Source organism: Peromyscus maniculatus, chromosome 9 (assembly GCF_049852395.1).
Source record: "Peromyscus maniculatus bairdii isolate BWxNUB_F1_BW_parent chromosome 9, HU_Pman_BW_mat_3.1, whole genome shotgun sequence".
Classification (NCBI taxonomy): domain Eukaryota; kingdom Metazoa; phylum Chordata; class Mammalia; order Rodentia; family Cricetidae; genus Peromyscus; species Peromyscus maniculatus.
Genome location: NC_134860.1, coordinates 107,126,642 through 107,141,032, shown reverse-complemented (window position 1 = coordinate 107,141,032; position 14,391 = coordinate 107,126,642). Strand labels below are relative to the sequence as shown.

At 37.9% G+C, this 14,391-nt stretch overlaps 1 protein-coding gene across 1 annotated transcript; it reads right to left on the bottom strand.

The window, feature by feature from the left end:
- Nucleotides 1-911: 911 nt before the first annotated feature.
- Nucleotides 912-3,156, bottom strand: LOC102919008 (beclin-1). The gene is made up of 2 exons (XM_042285398.2): nucleotides 2,774-3,156; nucleotides 912-2,119 (listed from the first exon to the last, which is right to left on the bottom strand). Exon 2 carries the CDS (start codon nucleotides 2,116-2,118, stop codon nucleotides 1,027-1,029), a length of 1,092 nt encoding a protein of 363 aa, XP_042141332.2. The 5' UTR covers nucleotide 2,119; nucleotides 2,774-3,156; the 3' UTR covers nucleotides 912-1,026.
- Between the last annotated feature and the right edge of the window lie 11,235 nt (nucleotides 3,157-14,391).

Sequence of the window (14,391 nt, the reverse complement as noted above, 5' to 3'; positions counted from 1 at the left end):
ACAAAATTTCTCAGAACATAAGTATCTTATGAAATTTAAAGATTCCGTGACAGGATGCAATATTGTAGTATTAATGATAGTCAGATACATAAAACACACAACTTTGATACTTGCAACTACAAAGGCAGTAAAATATCACTCATGCCCACAAATGTGCTTGCCCCTAAGGGCAGCATAAAAACAACTTAAAACTGTGGTAACATCGACTTACATATACCAAACTAGTGTTTAATTACCTAGTTCTATTGAATAATGTCTGACCTTAGTTGTCTGGTACCTAACCACTTAGTAATTAGAGCAGGGACCTAGTTTACTCAGATTTGTGATTAACATATGAGATTCACATATTAACATAAGTGTTTGTTTAAGCAGTTAATTCACATGTCAATAAGAGCACGTGAGTCCCCGCTACATCAGTAGAACAGGGCATACTGGTATCAAAAACAGGTAAATTCCATGAGCTGTAGTGCAGCTGTCAATGTGATTCTTATTTTGATTGTTATCATTCTGATAAGAATTTGGCTTAGAATTCATTTCCAAATGATCTGAACATCTATATTGACTTATTTAATCATTAATTCTCAGGGCTTGATATGACCTCTATTTGAAATGGTCTAACTTCCTTTTTGTAATTATGTTCCTTGGTAGAATCCTTATCCACAAATTAGTACTGTCATCACTTTGTAGTCACTTGGGCTTTACCTTTCCTTCTGTAGTTCCCCTTTGCAGTAACACTGGCCACACCTCACTTCAAGTCCATTGGCACTTACTCCTCAAGTCCCCTATGCTACTGCAGGCTTTTAAACATAGTTTAAACTGATGATTCAGCTCTCAGCCACATGTTGCAAATTTCATACTGATTTAAATCATATTCTACTTCCAAGCTTTATCATTTTACTTTGAATGTCTAATTCTTTTTTTTTTATTGTAAACATGTAGTTTAATATCACCCAGATTTAATTTAAAGCATCTTCCAAACCAAACCAAATATAAAACCTTAAAGGCAAACATCCCCTAGGGAATAAGTCACTTGTTATAGAACTGTGAGGACACCCAAGCAAGACCCCACTTCAGATTCGTCAGCATGAACTTGAGTGCTTTCGTCCATTGCTCCTCAGACTTAAACTGCGTTTTGATGGAATAAGAGCCACCACTGCCTCCAGTATCTTCAATCTTGCCTTTCTCCACATCCATCCTGTATGGAAGACAAAATCGTGTCTCGCCCTTCTCCACCTCCTCTTTGAACTGCTGCACACAGTGGAGAAAAGCTACCATTGCATGGTCAAACTTGTTGTCCCAGAAAAACCGCAATCCCCCAGAACAGTATAACGGCAACTCCTTAGACTTGTCTGTCAGAGACTCCAGATATGAATGATTTCCATAGGGAACAAGTCGGTACCTCTGAAACTTCAGACCCATCTTATTGGCTAGTGCATGGAGCAGCAACACTGTCTGGCCCCAGGCAGCATTGATTTCATTCCACTCCACAGGAACGCTGGGTAAGCGACCTAGTCTGAAGTTATTGATTGTGCCAAATTGTCCACTGTGCCAGATATGGAAGGTTGCATTAAAGACGTTGGTTTTCTTCAGTTTGTCCAGCTGCATCTGGGCATACCGCATCTGGTTTTCTACGTTCTTCAGCTCATCATCCAGCTCTAGCTGCTGTCTTTTAAATTCACTGTATTCCCGCTGGTACTGAGCTTCCTCCTGATCCAGTCTCTCCGCCTCAGCCTGGACCTTCTCCAGGTTTTCTGCCACTACCTTGCGGTTTTTTTCCACATCTTCTAGCTCCTGGATCAGCCTCTCCTCCTCTAAGGCCAGCTCTTTCAGCTCCCTTTGTAGCTGTTCACTGTCATCCTCGTTCATCTGCTCGAGGATCTCCAAACAGCGTTTGTAGTTCTGACATTCATTTTCAGTGACATTGAGCTGAGTGTCCAGCTGGTCTAAAAGAGTATCTGTGCATTCCTCACACAGTGGGTGATCCACATCTGTCTGACCCGACATGATGTCAAAAAGGTCTCCAGTGACCTTGAGTCTCCGGCTGAGATTCTCCATGGTGCCACCGTCAGATGCCTCCCCGATCAGAGTAAAGCTATTCACGCTTTCTGTAGACATCATCCTGCAGACAGCCCCCCGCCCATGGCCACATGAGAGGGCAGAGAGGCCGCCTCTACCTACTGCACTGCTCAAGCGCTGGCTGAGGGGCCTCAAGGTTCATACCCACTCCTAGCCCAACTGGACCTCCCAGGGCCACCTATCTCCTAAGGGAAGGCCATGCTGGTCTTCCACAGGGGCACTACTCAGCAGGTTAGCCTGGATGGACTAAGGAGACAGAAGGGACATCAAAAATTGATATGTATGTTTACAGCAAAAAGGAAGGAGAATCAAGAAAGACCATTTTTTTTAATATTACACTTCTTGACAGCAACTTTTACCTGCTACATTCATGAGTACTAAGAACCTGAACATCTAACAAGTACTACTAAAAAACTTCTCAAGAACCCATCTCAATCACTCCCTCAGCATCCCTCACTTCTTCAACATTAGTGGTACTAACCCTTCTCACTGTGGGAATGGCTACAGAGGAAAAAAGAAAAGAAAAAAAAAAACAATGCTGAAAGGTCATGTATAAGGGAACACATCTTTCCTAAAAGAGCCAAAAGGCTAGATGATAATTCATCTACATCACCTGGTCCCAAGTCCTAATTCCTAGGTTTAATTAAAAGTCCCTTGGCCGCTGGCAAGAAACAGGGGACTGAGGACTAGTAAGCACCTGGCTGGGGGGATGAATCTTCGAGAGACACCATCCTGGCGAGTTTCAATAAATGGCTCCTCTCCTGAGTGAGTCTCTTCCTCCTGGGTCTCTCCTGGCTTCGCCTGGGCTGTGGTAAGTAATGGAGCTGTAAGTTCCTGGATGGTGACTCGGTCCAGGAACTTGAAGCTCGTGTCCAGTTTCAGAGGCTAGCTGCAGCGCTGGCACACGAAGCTCACCTGCATGGTGCTGCTGGACGCCTTAGACCCCTCCATGCCTCAGGACCCCAGAGCCCGCCGCCCAGGCTCGCTCTACCGCGGGGGCACGGTAGCCTCGGGTCCGCCCCAGAGCGAGACCTCCAGAGTTCCCATCGCCCGGTCTTCAGCTACTTCCCGGTCGGCTAGCTGAAGCTTGAATGTCTAATTCTATTGAAAATCAACATGCCTAAGAATGTCTTATTAGTTTAAGTAAAATATATAAACTTATTTTGATTTACACCAAATCCCTTTCTTTTTTTTATACCTTTAAAATATAGATACTGATCATTAGTTTTCAGTGCCTACATTGTTGCCATATATTATAATTCTCTATTTGGACTTTCTGAATATATTTACCATTGTATGTTTTAGAATCCATGCACACACACACACACACACACACACACACACACACGCACACAGTCACCAACACATACACACACACACACAAACAAACACTAACACTCACAGATTGTGAGACAGACATGAATAAAGAAAATACATTTCTTCTTCTTTAGATTGTTTTTAATATCTATCAACTTCATCTTCCCAACTAAACAACAACAAAAATGAGGAATCTAGTTTGGCTTTAACAATTTGAAATACATTGATCAAATAGCCTTTCATCTTTTGCACCTGTGGCTTTTGTCACTATGGGTTGTACACATTCTTATCTGCTTTCAAATCATTAAATGTGCCGAGGACCCCTCTACCTGGGGCTTTTAAATTTGTCCATCTCATTAACTAGAATGTGTCTCCAATTTATAATGAGGGTTGTTGTCTTATATTTTAAGATACTTGATCAATGGTCAATATTTTTAATAAGAAATGCCTTTGTTAGCCAACTGAAAGCTGGGTTTGCCTCCACACTCTGCCACCAAAATTTGCTTCATTTAGATTTTGCAATGTGTATTAGGATTCTGTTACAGCCCTAACAATTTGTCACAGAGTTACTGATGCAAAACAACTCAAATTATTACAATGTAGTTATGTAGGCCGGAAGCACAACATTCACTTCACTTGATTAAGATCAAAGTGTTTTGAAACTGTGTTATTTTGTTACATTCCCAGGGAACATTTTCTTTCTTGATCATTGGATTTTGGAGAGATTTGAGTTCCATCTGCAGAAAACAGGTCACTGATTACTTACTTACTTTACTTACTTGCTATAGATTTTGCTTGGTTTTATTTTGTTTTTGTTTGTTTGTTTGCTTTTGTTTTTTTTTTGTGTGTGTGTGTCTACCTTTAAAAGTATTAAATTTAAATTGCATAATTCTTACCACCTGAGTCTCTTTTTCCATTGTCATTTTCCATTTCTGACCACATTCTAGTTGCCTTCTCTTCAGTTTAAGAGCCCTTATGCTCATATCAAACCAATCTACAAATAATTGCAGTAGCTATGCAACATTTCCAACGTATCAAATTTTTTTTTCAAGATTTGGTCTTCCTATATAGCCTGGCATTCATAATCCTTCTTTCTCTGCCTCCCAAATGTTTGTATTATAGGCATATACTGCTAAATCTGGCCCAGAAAATAACTTTTCCAGTGAAAAGTAAAATTAAGTTGTACAAGTTCAAGGAATTACAGTGCTGGTATATTTGGGAAAAAAAAAAAAACTAGTACGACAATAGAATATTGGTACATAATTTTTGACCATTATTATTATTTCTTAAATATAAATTAATGTGAGAACTATTTTTACTATTTAGAAAATAATTGTTGTATAAACATCTGTGAGTCAAATGCAAAAATGACTGCTACCTAAATTTAAGCAATGTAAAAATCTCAATAAAAACATACTGATTTCTGACAATTGTGTCTTACATAAATTCCAATTGTTAACAATTTAAAGATAAAACTTTTTTGAACTATGAGTGTGGTGATATATTGTGTACCCCAGTAAAGCTTTCTTGGGGATCAGAGGATAAAGCCAGCCACTAAATTAGACATAAAAGTCAGGCAGTGGTGGCACACACCTTTAATCCTAGCATTCCAGAGGCAGAAATCCATCTGGATATCTTTAAGTTCCAAGCCACACTGGAAACAGAGCCTGGTGGTGATGGTACACGTCTTTAATCCCAGCACTAGGAGGGAAGCAAGATGGAAGGGCACAGAAAGGTATAAAAGTTGTGAGTAAACAGGAACCCTCTGTCTTTAGACTGAGGATTTCCTAGCGATAAGAAATAGTGGCTGGCTTGTTCTGTTTCTCTAATCTTTCAGCTTTCACCCATTATATGGCTCTAGGTTCTTTTTATTATTAAGACCTTTTAAGATTTGAGATATATATGAGTACTTTCAAGTATTCTCTTTGACAAGAATGTTTAAATTATGTAAAAACAGAGTGAAATTTAGCACAATTTCACTAAAAGAAAAAATTGTGAAAGGGCCATGTAGCAGGAATCTTAAAAGTACTTATTAATAAAATCAAACCTGAGGCGAGTTATTGGGGTCCATGCTGGTAGATCAGAGAGACAGAACAAGCCACAGCTATCTCACCTCACCGGATCCTCAGCTGGTCTTGTCTCCTCAGACTGGAGGCCTCTGAGTCCTCATCTGGAATGGGTGTCAGCTGAATTACTGCTCAAAAGCCTGAATGCTCAACCAGCCAAAATCTTCTAGTTTCTGGTCCTCACGCCTTATATATCTTTTTGCTTTCTACCACCACTCCCTGGGATTAAAGGCTGGCTTTCTGGGATTAAAGGCGTGTCACCATGCTTGGCTAATTCCAATGTGGCCTTGAACTCACAGAGATCCAGAGGGATTTCTATCTCTGGAATGCTAGGATTAAAGGTGTCAGTGCCACCATTTTCTAGCCTTTGTATCTAGTGGCTGTCTGTTCTCTGACCCCAGATAAATTTATTAGAGTACACAATACTTTGGGGAACACAATACCACCACAGGGCCAAATTTTGTTACTGTTTTTTTGTTTATTGGACTATCCAAAAATTTTCCCAACAGCTATGTTGAACAGTGCCAAAGTAACTGCTTTTAAGCTAAAGTGAACTAATGTACTCTGTTTCTCAGTGTTCTAAGACTGAGAAAGTTGCAAATAGATGGCTCTCTAGCCCCACTACTGAGAAGGCAGAGCCCTACCTGAACCAATCTATGGGATTTCCAGTATTCTATTTGATCTCTTTGACTTTCACATTAAACTATTTCAGCATGTAAACATGCATCCAATAGTTTTGTGGTTATTTCCACTGCTGTTATAACTGGTAGCCTCATTTACCAATACAGGTACTGCAAAGTTAATCACTGCAGTCAAGAACTTTGGATTGTTAGCTAGTAGTCTTCTATTTTGACTAAGTCCAGGGGAAACATTCTTGTTTTGAAGAGTCTCTTATGGCAAAGGAGCTGATAATTTTAAGAGAGTTAGAAGTCTTCAGAAAATATGTGATTTGCTCCTCAATAGTAATTTTTGACATCAAATGGAAAATAATTAAGTGAATAGATATTGGATTAATGAATGTATGAATATGAAATGCAAGCATGTGGTCAAGTGTTGGACTATTTAAAACATTTGATAAGTAACCTTTGATACTACAAACTTCAGGTATTCAAAGAAAACTATATTCTACTAGTCCAATACAATCCCATAACTATTTATTCCCTACTTTGTCAGAATTGATATCACATTTTCTTAAGGAAATGCAACATTTTTCTTTCTTTATTCATAATATTCTGTTTCAGTTGTCCTCCATATCAAGCACCAGTGGTAAATATCTCAGAAACCAGAGAACAATATGTCTCAATTTTCCTGGAAATAGTAATCCTTTTTCCACAGATATATTGAGAGTAATTCTGCTTCTATCCAATAGGAACTAGCATCCATCACCACACACGTGGATTTCTGATCACAAGGGGAAAGGGGAACTGATGAAGTTCCAGAAGGAGCAGAAGTGTTGGAATAAAGTTAAACCGAAACTTGTCTGTGCCAGTGACTCAATTCCAACTTTACTTTCACTCAAAACATTTTCAGTCAAACTTTTGAGTTCTTCAACTCAAAACTTCCTTGACTTTGGTCAAACATACCACTTTTTACTGCTATTCTATTTTTAAAGTTCATTACTCTGCATCCATTGGAAGATTTTCTTTTCCTTTGGGATGTAAAGCAAAACTGTGTAATTTGAATAAACCCTCAATGCCTTTCCCTCACAAAATAGCACTGCTTCTATCTTGTATATCTCCATCTGTTGTTAGTTTTTTTGGTCTTTGGTCTTTGGTGGGGGACCACCACCCAGCTCCCAAATAAACCACACAGGGATGTAATGGTATTTTCTCCACCCATGACCTTGGACTGTAGGGCCTGAAGGAGGTGGTGCTTGTATGTGACCTTTTAAAAAGAGAGGAGAGAGGGATCATGTGCTTCTTTCTCCCTCCCCCCATTTTTTTTTTAAATCCTGGCATGATCAGATACTGGATGGCCTGGGAATTTAATGCAGTCCTTCTGGAATATCAATCAGTGCTCTTAACCACCTCTCTACCTCTCCATCTTTTAAACACATAAACCCTCTCTCTTCTCTTTTTAAGAGGTCCATACAAGAAACACTGCCTTTTTTGGGCTGTATAGGTCATAGGTGGAGCAAATACCACTACACACAGAGCCTTATTCTTTTTGTTGTTGTTGTTGTTTGTTTTTTGTTTTGTTTTTTGAGACAGGGTTTCTATGTGCAGCATTACACCTTTCCTGGAACTCACTCTTTAGCCCAGGCAGGCTTCAAACTCACAGATCCACCTGCCTCTGCCTCCCAGGTGCTGGGATTAAAGGCATGTGCCACCACATCCCAGCTCAGAGGCTTATTCTTAATTATTAATGCTCTGCCTAAGCTTGGAGTATTCCTAGACAACTTTTCTTAACTTAAATTAACCCCATCTATGTTTTGCCTCTGGGCTTTTACTTTTTTTCTATTTCTCTATACCTTTTCTTTCCTTCTTACTCTGTGTCTGGCTGTGTAGCTAGGTGGCTGGGTAGCTGTCCACTAAATTCCTCATTCTCTTCTTCTCTTCCTCCTCTTCTTCTCTTTATTCTATCTGCCTTGCAGCCCCACCTACCCTTTATCCTGTCTTGGTATTAGCCATTCAGCTCTTTATTAGACCATCAAGTGTTTTAGACAGGCACAATAACATAACTTCACAGAGTTAAACAAATAAAACATAAAGGAATGAAATATATCTGCATCATTAAATAAATGTTCTAGAGCATAAATAAATGTAACACATTTTAAAAATAATATTCTTCATCATTTCCCACTTTTTGTCTAAATAAAAAGAAAGCTTTTAACTTTAACATAGTAAAACTCTACACAATAAAAATAATTATCGTAGTGATATCTTATTTGTGCTGAAATGTGGTGATATTTTATTTGTGCTTTAATAAAGTTTGCCTGGAGATCAGAGGAAATAGCAAGCCATTTTATGTAAACAAAGAAATCAGGCAGTAGTTGCACACACCCTTAATCCTATCACTTAGCAAGTAGGGTCTCTGTGTGTTCAAGGCCACACTAGGGAACAGAGCTATTAATTCCAGTACCAATGTTGCATAGAGACCTAGAAGTCTGTACAGACAGACAGAAAGTAACAGAGCTGTGTAGGAAGAGAAAGTGAGGTAGCTGGGCTAAGAAAGCCAATGAGAGGGCAGAATGGCAAAGCAATAAAGGCATGGATAGACAGAAAGTATCTCGCATTTGGAAGATGCAGTGTTGGTGAGGTAAGGTTGGCTCGTGGCTTTCCCTATTTCCCTGATCTAAGGCTTTCACCCCTATATTTGGCTCCATGTTTTTTTTTTTTTATTTAATGAGACCACTTAGAAATCCATCTACATTTGGTATACCAACATTGGGCTCTTGAATTTCTGTAAGGCTTAAAAGAGTTTAAAAGGGGCTTCTAAACACACAATAATGGAGCCAAAAACAGCTTTCTACTTCATATCTCATGTGGGTTGAGATACCCAGATGCCAAGGTACAGAGATACTGTGGCATTCGGACTTGAGCTATGGTATGGTGGGTTCACAGTTAGGGGCTTTAGTGAAGCATGGTGGATCCCTGCCCTTATATACAGTGGCATCAGGAAGCTGCACGACATGGTGCAATGTGGGTATAGCTATGGCTAAGACAGACAAAATAAAGTTTCTGGGCTACATGTTGTTGGCTGGAGGCACGGACCTACTGCTTCCCAGAGTTGGTGGTGAACATACTTCAGCCATGTTGGAAAGCTAATGTGGGTGGAGCCAGCAGCCAAAGCTGCCATTTCAGTCCTAGCAATGCTGCAGTTTAAAGCAGTAGATTCACAGTAAGACAGATTCAGATAGGATAAACGCTAAGCAGTTTACACTGTGTGTAAAAAAATGTACGTAGGCTTGTAAGAGAGAGGAAAAGAGATATAGACAGTTATATAAAAAATAGAAAATTTTAAAGCTTAATGTCCTTAAAGAGAAAGTGAACATAATATAAAAGTTAAACCATGTAAAGATGGAAATCACACAGAGAGTCTGGGTTATATTGTCATTGGGATTTTTAACTATACAGAGAAATTTGATAGTAAAAGCTGCTGAGTTCACTCAATATGTATATTTGAAAGATATCTTGATTTCAAAATTTATGTCTAAGGATACGTTGCTTTGGAAAAGAGGTTGTGTTTTATTTCCACAGAAGATGAGAACCTGTAGATTGCTTCCAGGCTTCCAGGCTTCCAGCAGGTTTGACCAGCCATGACCCCCTGAAAGGTCTCCAATGACACCATGGCCCAGATCATCCAACACCCAAAATCAATTTCAAGCCAACTGGCTCAGAGAATACAGCCTCACAGACTACTCCAGTAAGGACTTGACCATAATCCTAAAATTTTCTTTGTGTTCCCATAAGATTACCATCACCCTCTATCCACAGGAAGTAGCCTAAAAAACTATGCCCACATTCCTCAAAAATGGATTATGGATGTTTGTTTTTATTTAGGTTGGTTATAAATTGTAAATCTCTTTCTAAAAGAAAAAAGGGGATATGATATAAATATGATAGAATGAAAAGGTAGAAAGAAATGAATCTACTTTTAAAGAACAACTTGTTTAAAAATGTTTTACATTGCTATGGATTTAAGTTTATTGATACAATTTAAAGTTGATTTTGTTATACTATATATGTGTGTATATGTATATATATATATATATATTTCTACTCTCTTTTAAGATATTATTTTATGTAACTCATTTAAATTGTAATAAATAATTAAGAAATACAGATTAAAATTAGTCTATGATATTCAAACTTATAGTCATGTTAAGTTTTCTAGGTATACATAGATATAATTCATTTAGGTAGGTAATCTTTAAACACTTCAAAGACCTACAGAATATGGCATTTAAAATGTTTTAAAAACTCAGACTTTCCTGGACAGTGAGACATGTCTGTTCCTGGCAGCACTGATTTACTTCAAAGAGAAAGATGAGCATCGAAGACATTCCATGTGGAGTTTATCTTCTTGGCAAACATAGCCATTTGTGCCAGAAACTGTTCTTGCCTGGACTTCTTGACAAAATGTTGTATTGACTAGACATACAGGACCCATAGGAACGTGACCCCTGAACTTGCAAGATGATATGGTACTTCAGCTTCCGTCAGATATTCTACAGGACACATGGAGAAGTGACTAAAAAACTCAAGAGCTACAAGCTAAAGATGGATGCCCCAACATTACAGAGGAACTTTGGGTAACTGTCCAGGTAGCCAGCTGTCTCTGTCATTCTAGATTTTTGGAAGTTTCTTACAATACATTTCCTGTTTACTTAGGTAATATTATTTTCTTCTGAGGTCTTGTAGTTGAAGACTAGATAGTTGTAATTATGGCTTTCCTTGGTTATGATAAGAAATAAGGTAGATATGAAACCTTAGACTCACAAACATAGGGTAGATAGGATATCTTCTTTAATTTTGCCAAATACAAATAGACTATATATTATAACTATAATTCTTGCTTGATAACTGTTTTGTTATATATAATTTTTACTATTGAAGTTAAAACCTTCTTTTTCAATAGAAAGAAAAGGGGAAATGATGGGGATGACATTCTGTATGCTGTGAATATGTGTTGCTCTGATTGGTTGATAAATAAAGCTTTTTGGCCAATGGTGAGGCACAGTAAGGTTAGGTGGGACATTCTAACTAGAGAGAGGGAAAGGAGAAAGACAGAGCAGAGGAGACTCTGCCAGGTGATACCTTGAGAAGCAAGATGTAAAAGTACCATTAAGCCACAAGTCATGTGGCAAAATATAGATTTATAGAATTGGGTTAATTTCAGATATAAGAGCTAACTACTGAGAAGCTTGGCAGGGCCATAGTTTAAAAATAATATAAGCCTTTGTGTTTACTTGGGTGTGAGCAGTTGTAGGACCAGGTGGGACATGGGAATTTCATAAATGGCTGTGGGACCCTGGTGTTGAGCAAGGCCAGGAAAACTTCTAGCTACAATTATCAAGTAAGAATTATATTTACAATATTCAGTCTTTTTTTAATTAGCATATTCAGAGAAAATAATGCACTATCTATGCTATCTTAGTGAATCCAAAGTTTTACACCTAACTTACTTTCTATCATAGCTATGGAAACTGCAACTATAACTATCTCATCTTGAACTCCATCGAAGACCCAGAAGGATATAATATTATCTAATAGCAGAGACATTTGGCTACCTGGGCAGCTACCCAGAATTTCTCTGCAATATTGGGACATCCATTTTCAGCCTACATGCCCAAAACATCTGGCAGACTTTTCAATGGAGCAGGGAATTTGAAGGACTGTACTGCCTTATATCAACAAAGTTGATCAGTCACTTTCTTCTGGGTCTCAAAGGATGTCTGGCAGACTCCTCTGTGAAGAAAGAATCTTGAAGGGCTGCCCTGCCTTGTTTTGGCAAAGCTCAACAGTCAAGCAGTCACTTTGCTGTTGGACCTGCATGTACAGTTTATAAAACATACTGTTATGCAGTCTAGGTAAGCACAGTTTCTTGACCAAATAGCTAGCTTTGCCACATTGAAAATAAACTCCATTAGGATTTTCTTTGATGCCAATGTGTCTCCCTTGTCATGAAAAACCTTAGTTAACAAAACATTCTAAATGTCATATTCTATAGGTATTTGAAGTGTTTGAAAACCATTTATCTATCTAAAATATATCTCTATATGATCTTGAAAACATACCTAACATATCTACAAATTTGGTACTTATAGATGACTAGTGACTAACTTATGTTTCTTGATTATCCTATGTAATTTATAATATTAGCTTCTAAAAACTAGAACTTTACCTTAAATTCCAAATGAACTACATAGGCATAATACCTTAAACAAGAGTAGAAGCATATACAATGTAACAAAATTAACACTAAATTTGTATCATTATACAAGAATCCATTTCAATGCAAAATATCTGAGATTAATAGTTTTCTTTTTATTCTATATTCCTATATTTCCCTAAATTGTAACAAACATCTAAAACACACAAATTAGCCAAAAGCCTCTCACAGCCCAAATCTTGGGAATGTGCACATTTTTTTTTCTAGACTGCTTCCTGTTGTCTGTGGATGAATTATCTTTATGGTCCCTGAGAAATTTTGAGATAATTGCCAAGTCCTAGGACGACCAGCTATAATCTTTGTTGATAGATATGACCTGTCAAGATTCAGGAGTTCTCCCTGATCAAACCAGATCCATCTCATTTCACAACTTCTCATCTCCTGTGGGAACAAATTTTGAAAGAATTTTTTATTTCCATTTGACAAATATATGTTTAGACTTCTTTTTTAAAGGTAAGGCATTTCTAAAGTATCTAGATTGATTCAATTTAGTAGTCCAGGTGATAATTCCATGCCTCTTAGCAGCTACTGTTTGCTTATCATCAATCAAATAATTCAAAATCAACACAATAGTACATAGGATTCAGACTCCCTCTGTATTTCCCATTGTTATGTGGCTTTTTCTTTTATATTACTTTTATATAAGAACTTTTATTTTTTATATCACTTTTTTAAATTCTTTATTATTTTTAATCTACTTTTTTCTATGACTACATATACTCGTTTTCTTTTCTTTCATAAGCCTATGCACATTGTCAAACACACTGGAACCTGTTCAGAGGTTGTTTCCTCTAGACCTCTTTTACTGTGTATCTTTTTGCCTTTTTTGACCATGTGAGCAAACTTTAAATTGCTAAGCTACAGCTGAGTCCTCCGTGCACAGCTCTGCTGGCCTGCTTCTAGGTTTGTGAAAGCCAAGCTTAAAGCTTGCAGTTTGATTAGAAGTTTGCCTGGCCAGGAACTGCATTCAACCTTCCTAGAACTCTAAAATGGTGATGCTTGCACTCTGACAGGCATTTTTACTTAGATTTTTGTACCTACTTAATGTACTAGCTGCTCAAGGACTCACTAGCAGGCAGTGATGCCTAAAGGAGACATGACCTCTTTTTTTTTTCTTTCAGGCCCCTATGGAAATTTGAACCCCACATTGGGCAGCAAAATATTGTTGGTTTTGCTCTTATGACTCTTTACTCTTTTGGATACCTGCCACTCACCTCCCAAATAAACTTCATGTGGAGGCTATTTTTAATTGCAAATGCCCAGTCTTAGCGTGGCTTATTTTTAGTCAGCTTTCCTTAACTTATATTATCCCTATCTACCTTTTACCTTTGTGTTTTTTTCCTTTTCTTACTTCTGTATATCTTGATTTCATTCTTACTCCATGGCAGGCTATGGAGCAGCCATGTGGCTTGTCCCTGATATCCCCCTCCTTCTCTGGCTACCTCTTCACTTCTTTCCAGATTTCTGCTTCTGTTTATTCTCTCTGCCTGCCAGCCTTGCTTATCCTTTCCCCTGCATCACTATTGACCATTCAGCTCTTTATTAGACCATCATGTGTTTTTGACACGAAAGTAATACATCTTCACAGAGTTAAACAAACACAGCACAAAAGAATGCAAAACACCTGTGCATCATTACACAAATATTCCACAGCATAAATATAACACACCTTAAAATAATATTCTATGACATTTATCTGTCTCAGAGAAGGTATTCAGAATATTTATTGAATATATTGAATCTGTATGATCTGTATGAATTTAGTAAATTCATGAATGTAAAATATTTAAATATATTTTCTCATGATAACAAAAATTATACACACACACACACACACACACACACACACACACACACACACACACACACAATATAACCTGAGTGAGGATTCAAGTTCCTTTGCTAGTATTTCATCATTATGTTCTACCAAAAGTCTAAATCTCTAAGGAAAGTAGTATATTTCTCCACAGACAGCTTTGACCTCTGGTTAATAACTTGACTTTCACAGTAATGGATTAAAAAAGAAATGTTCATACAG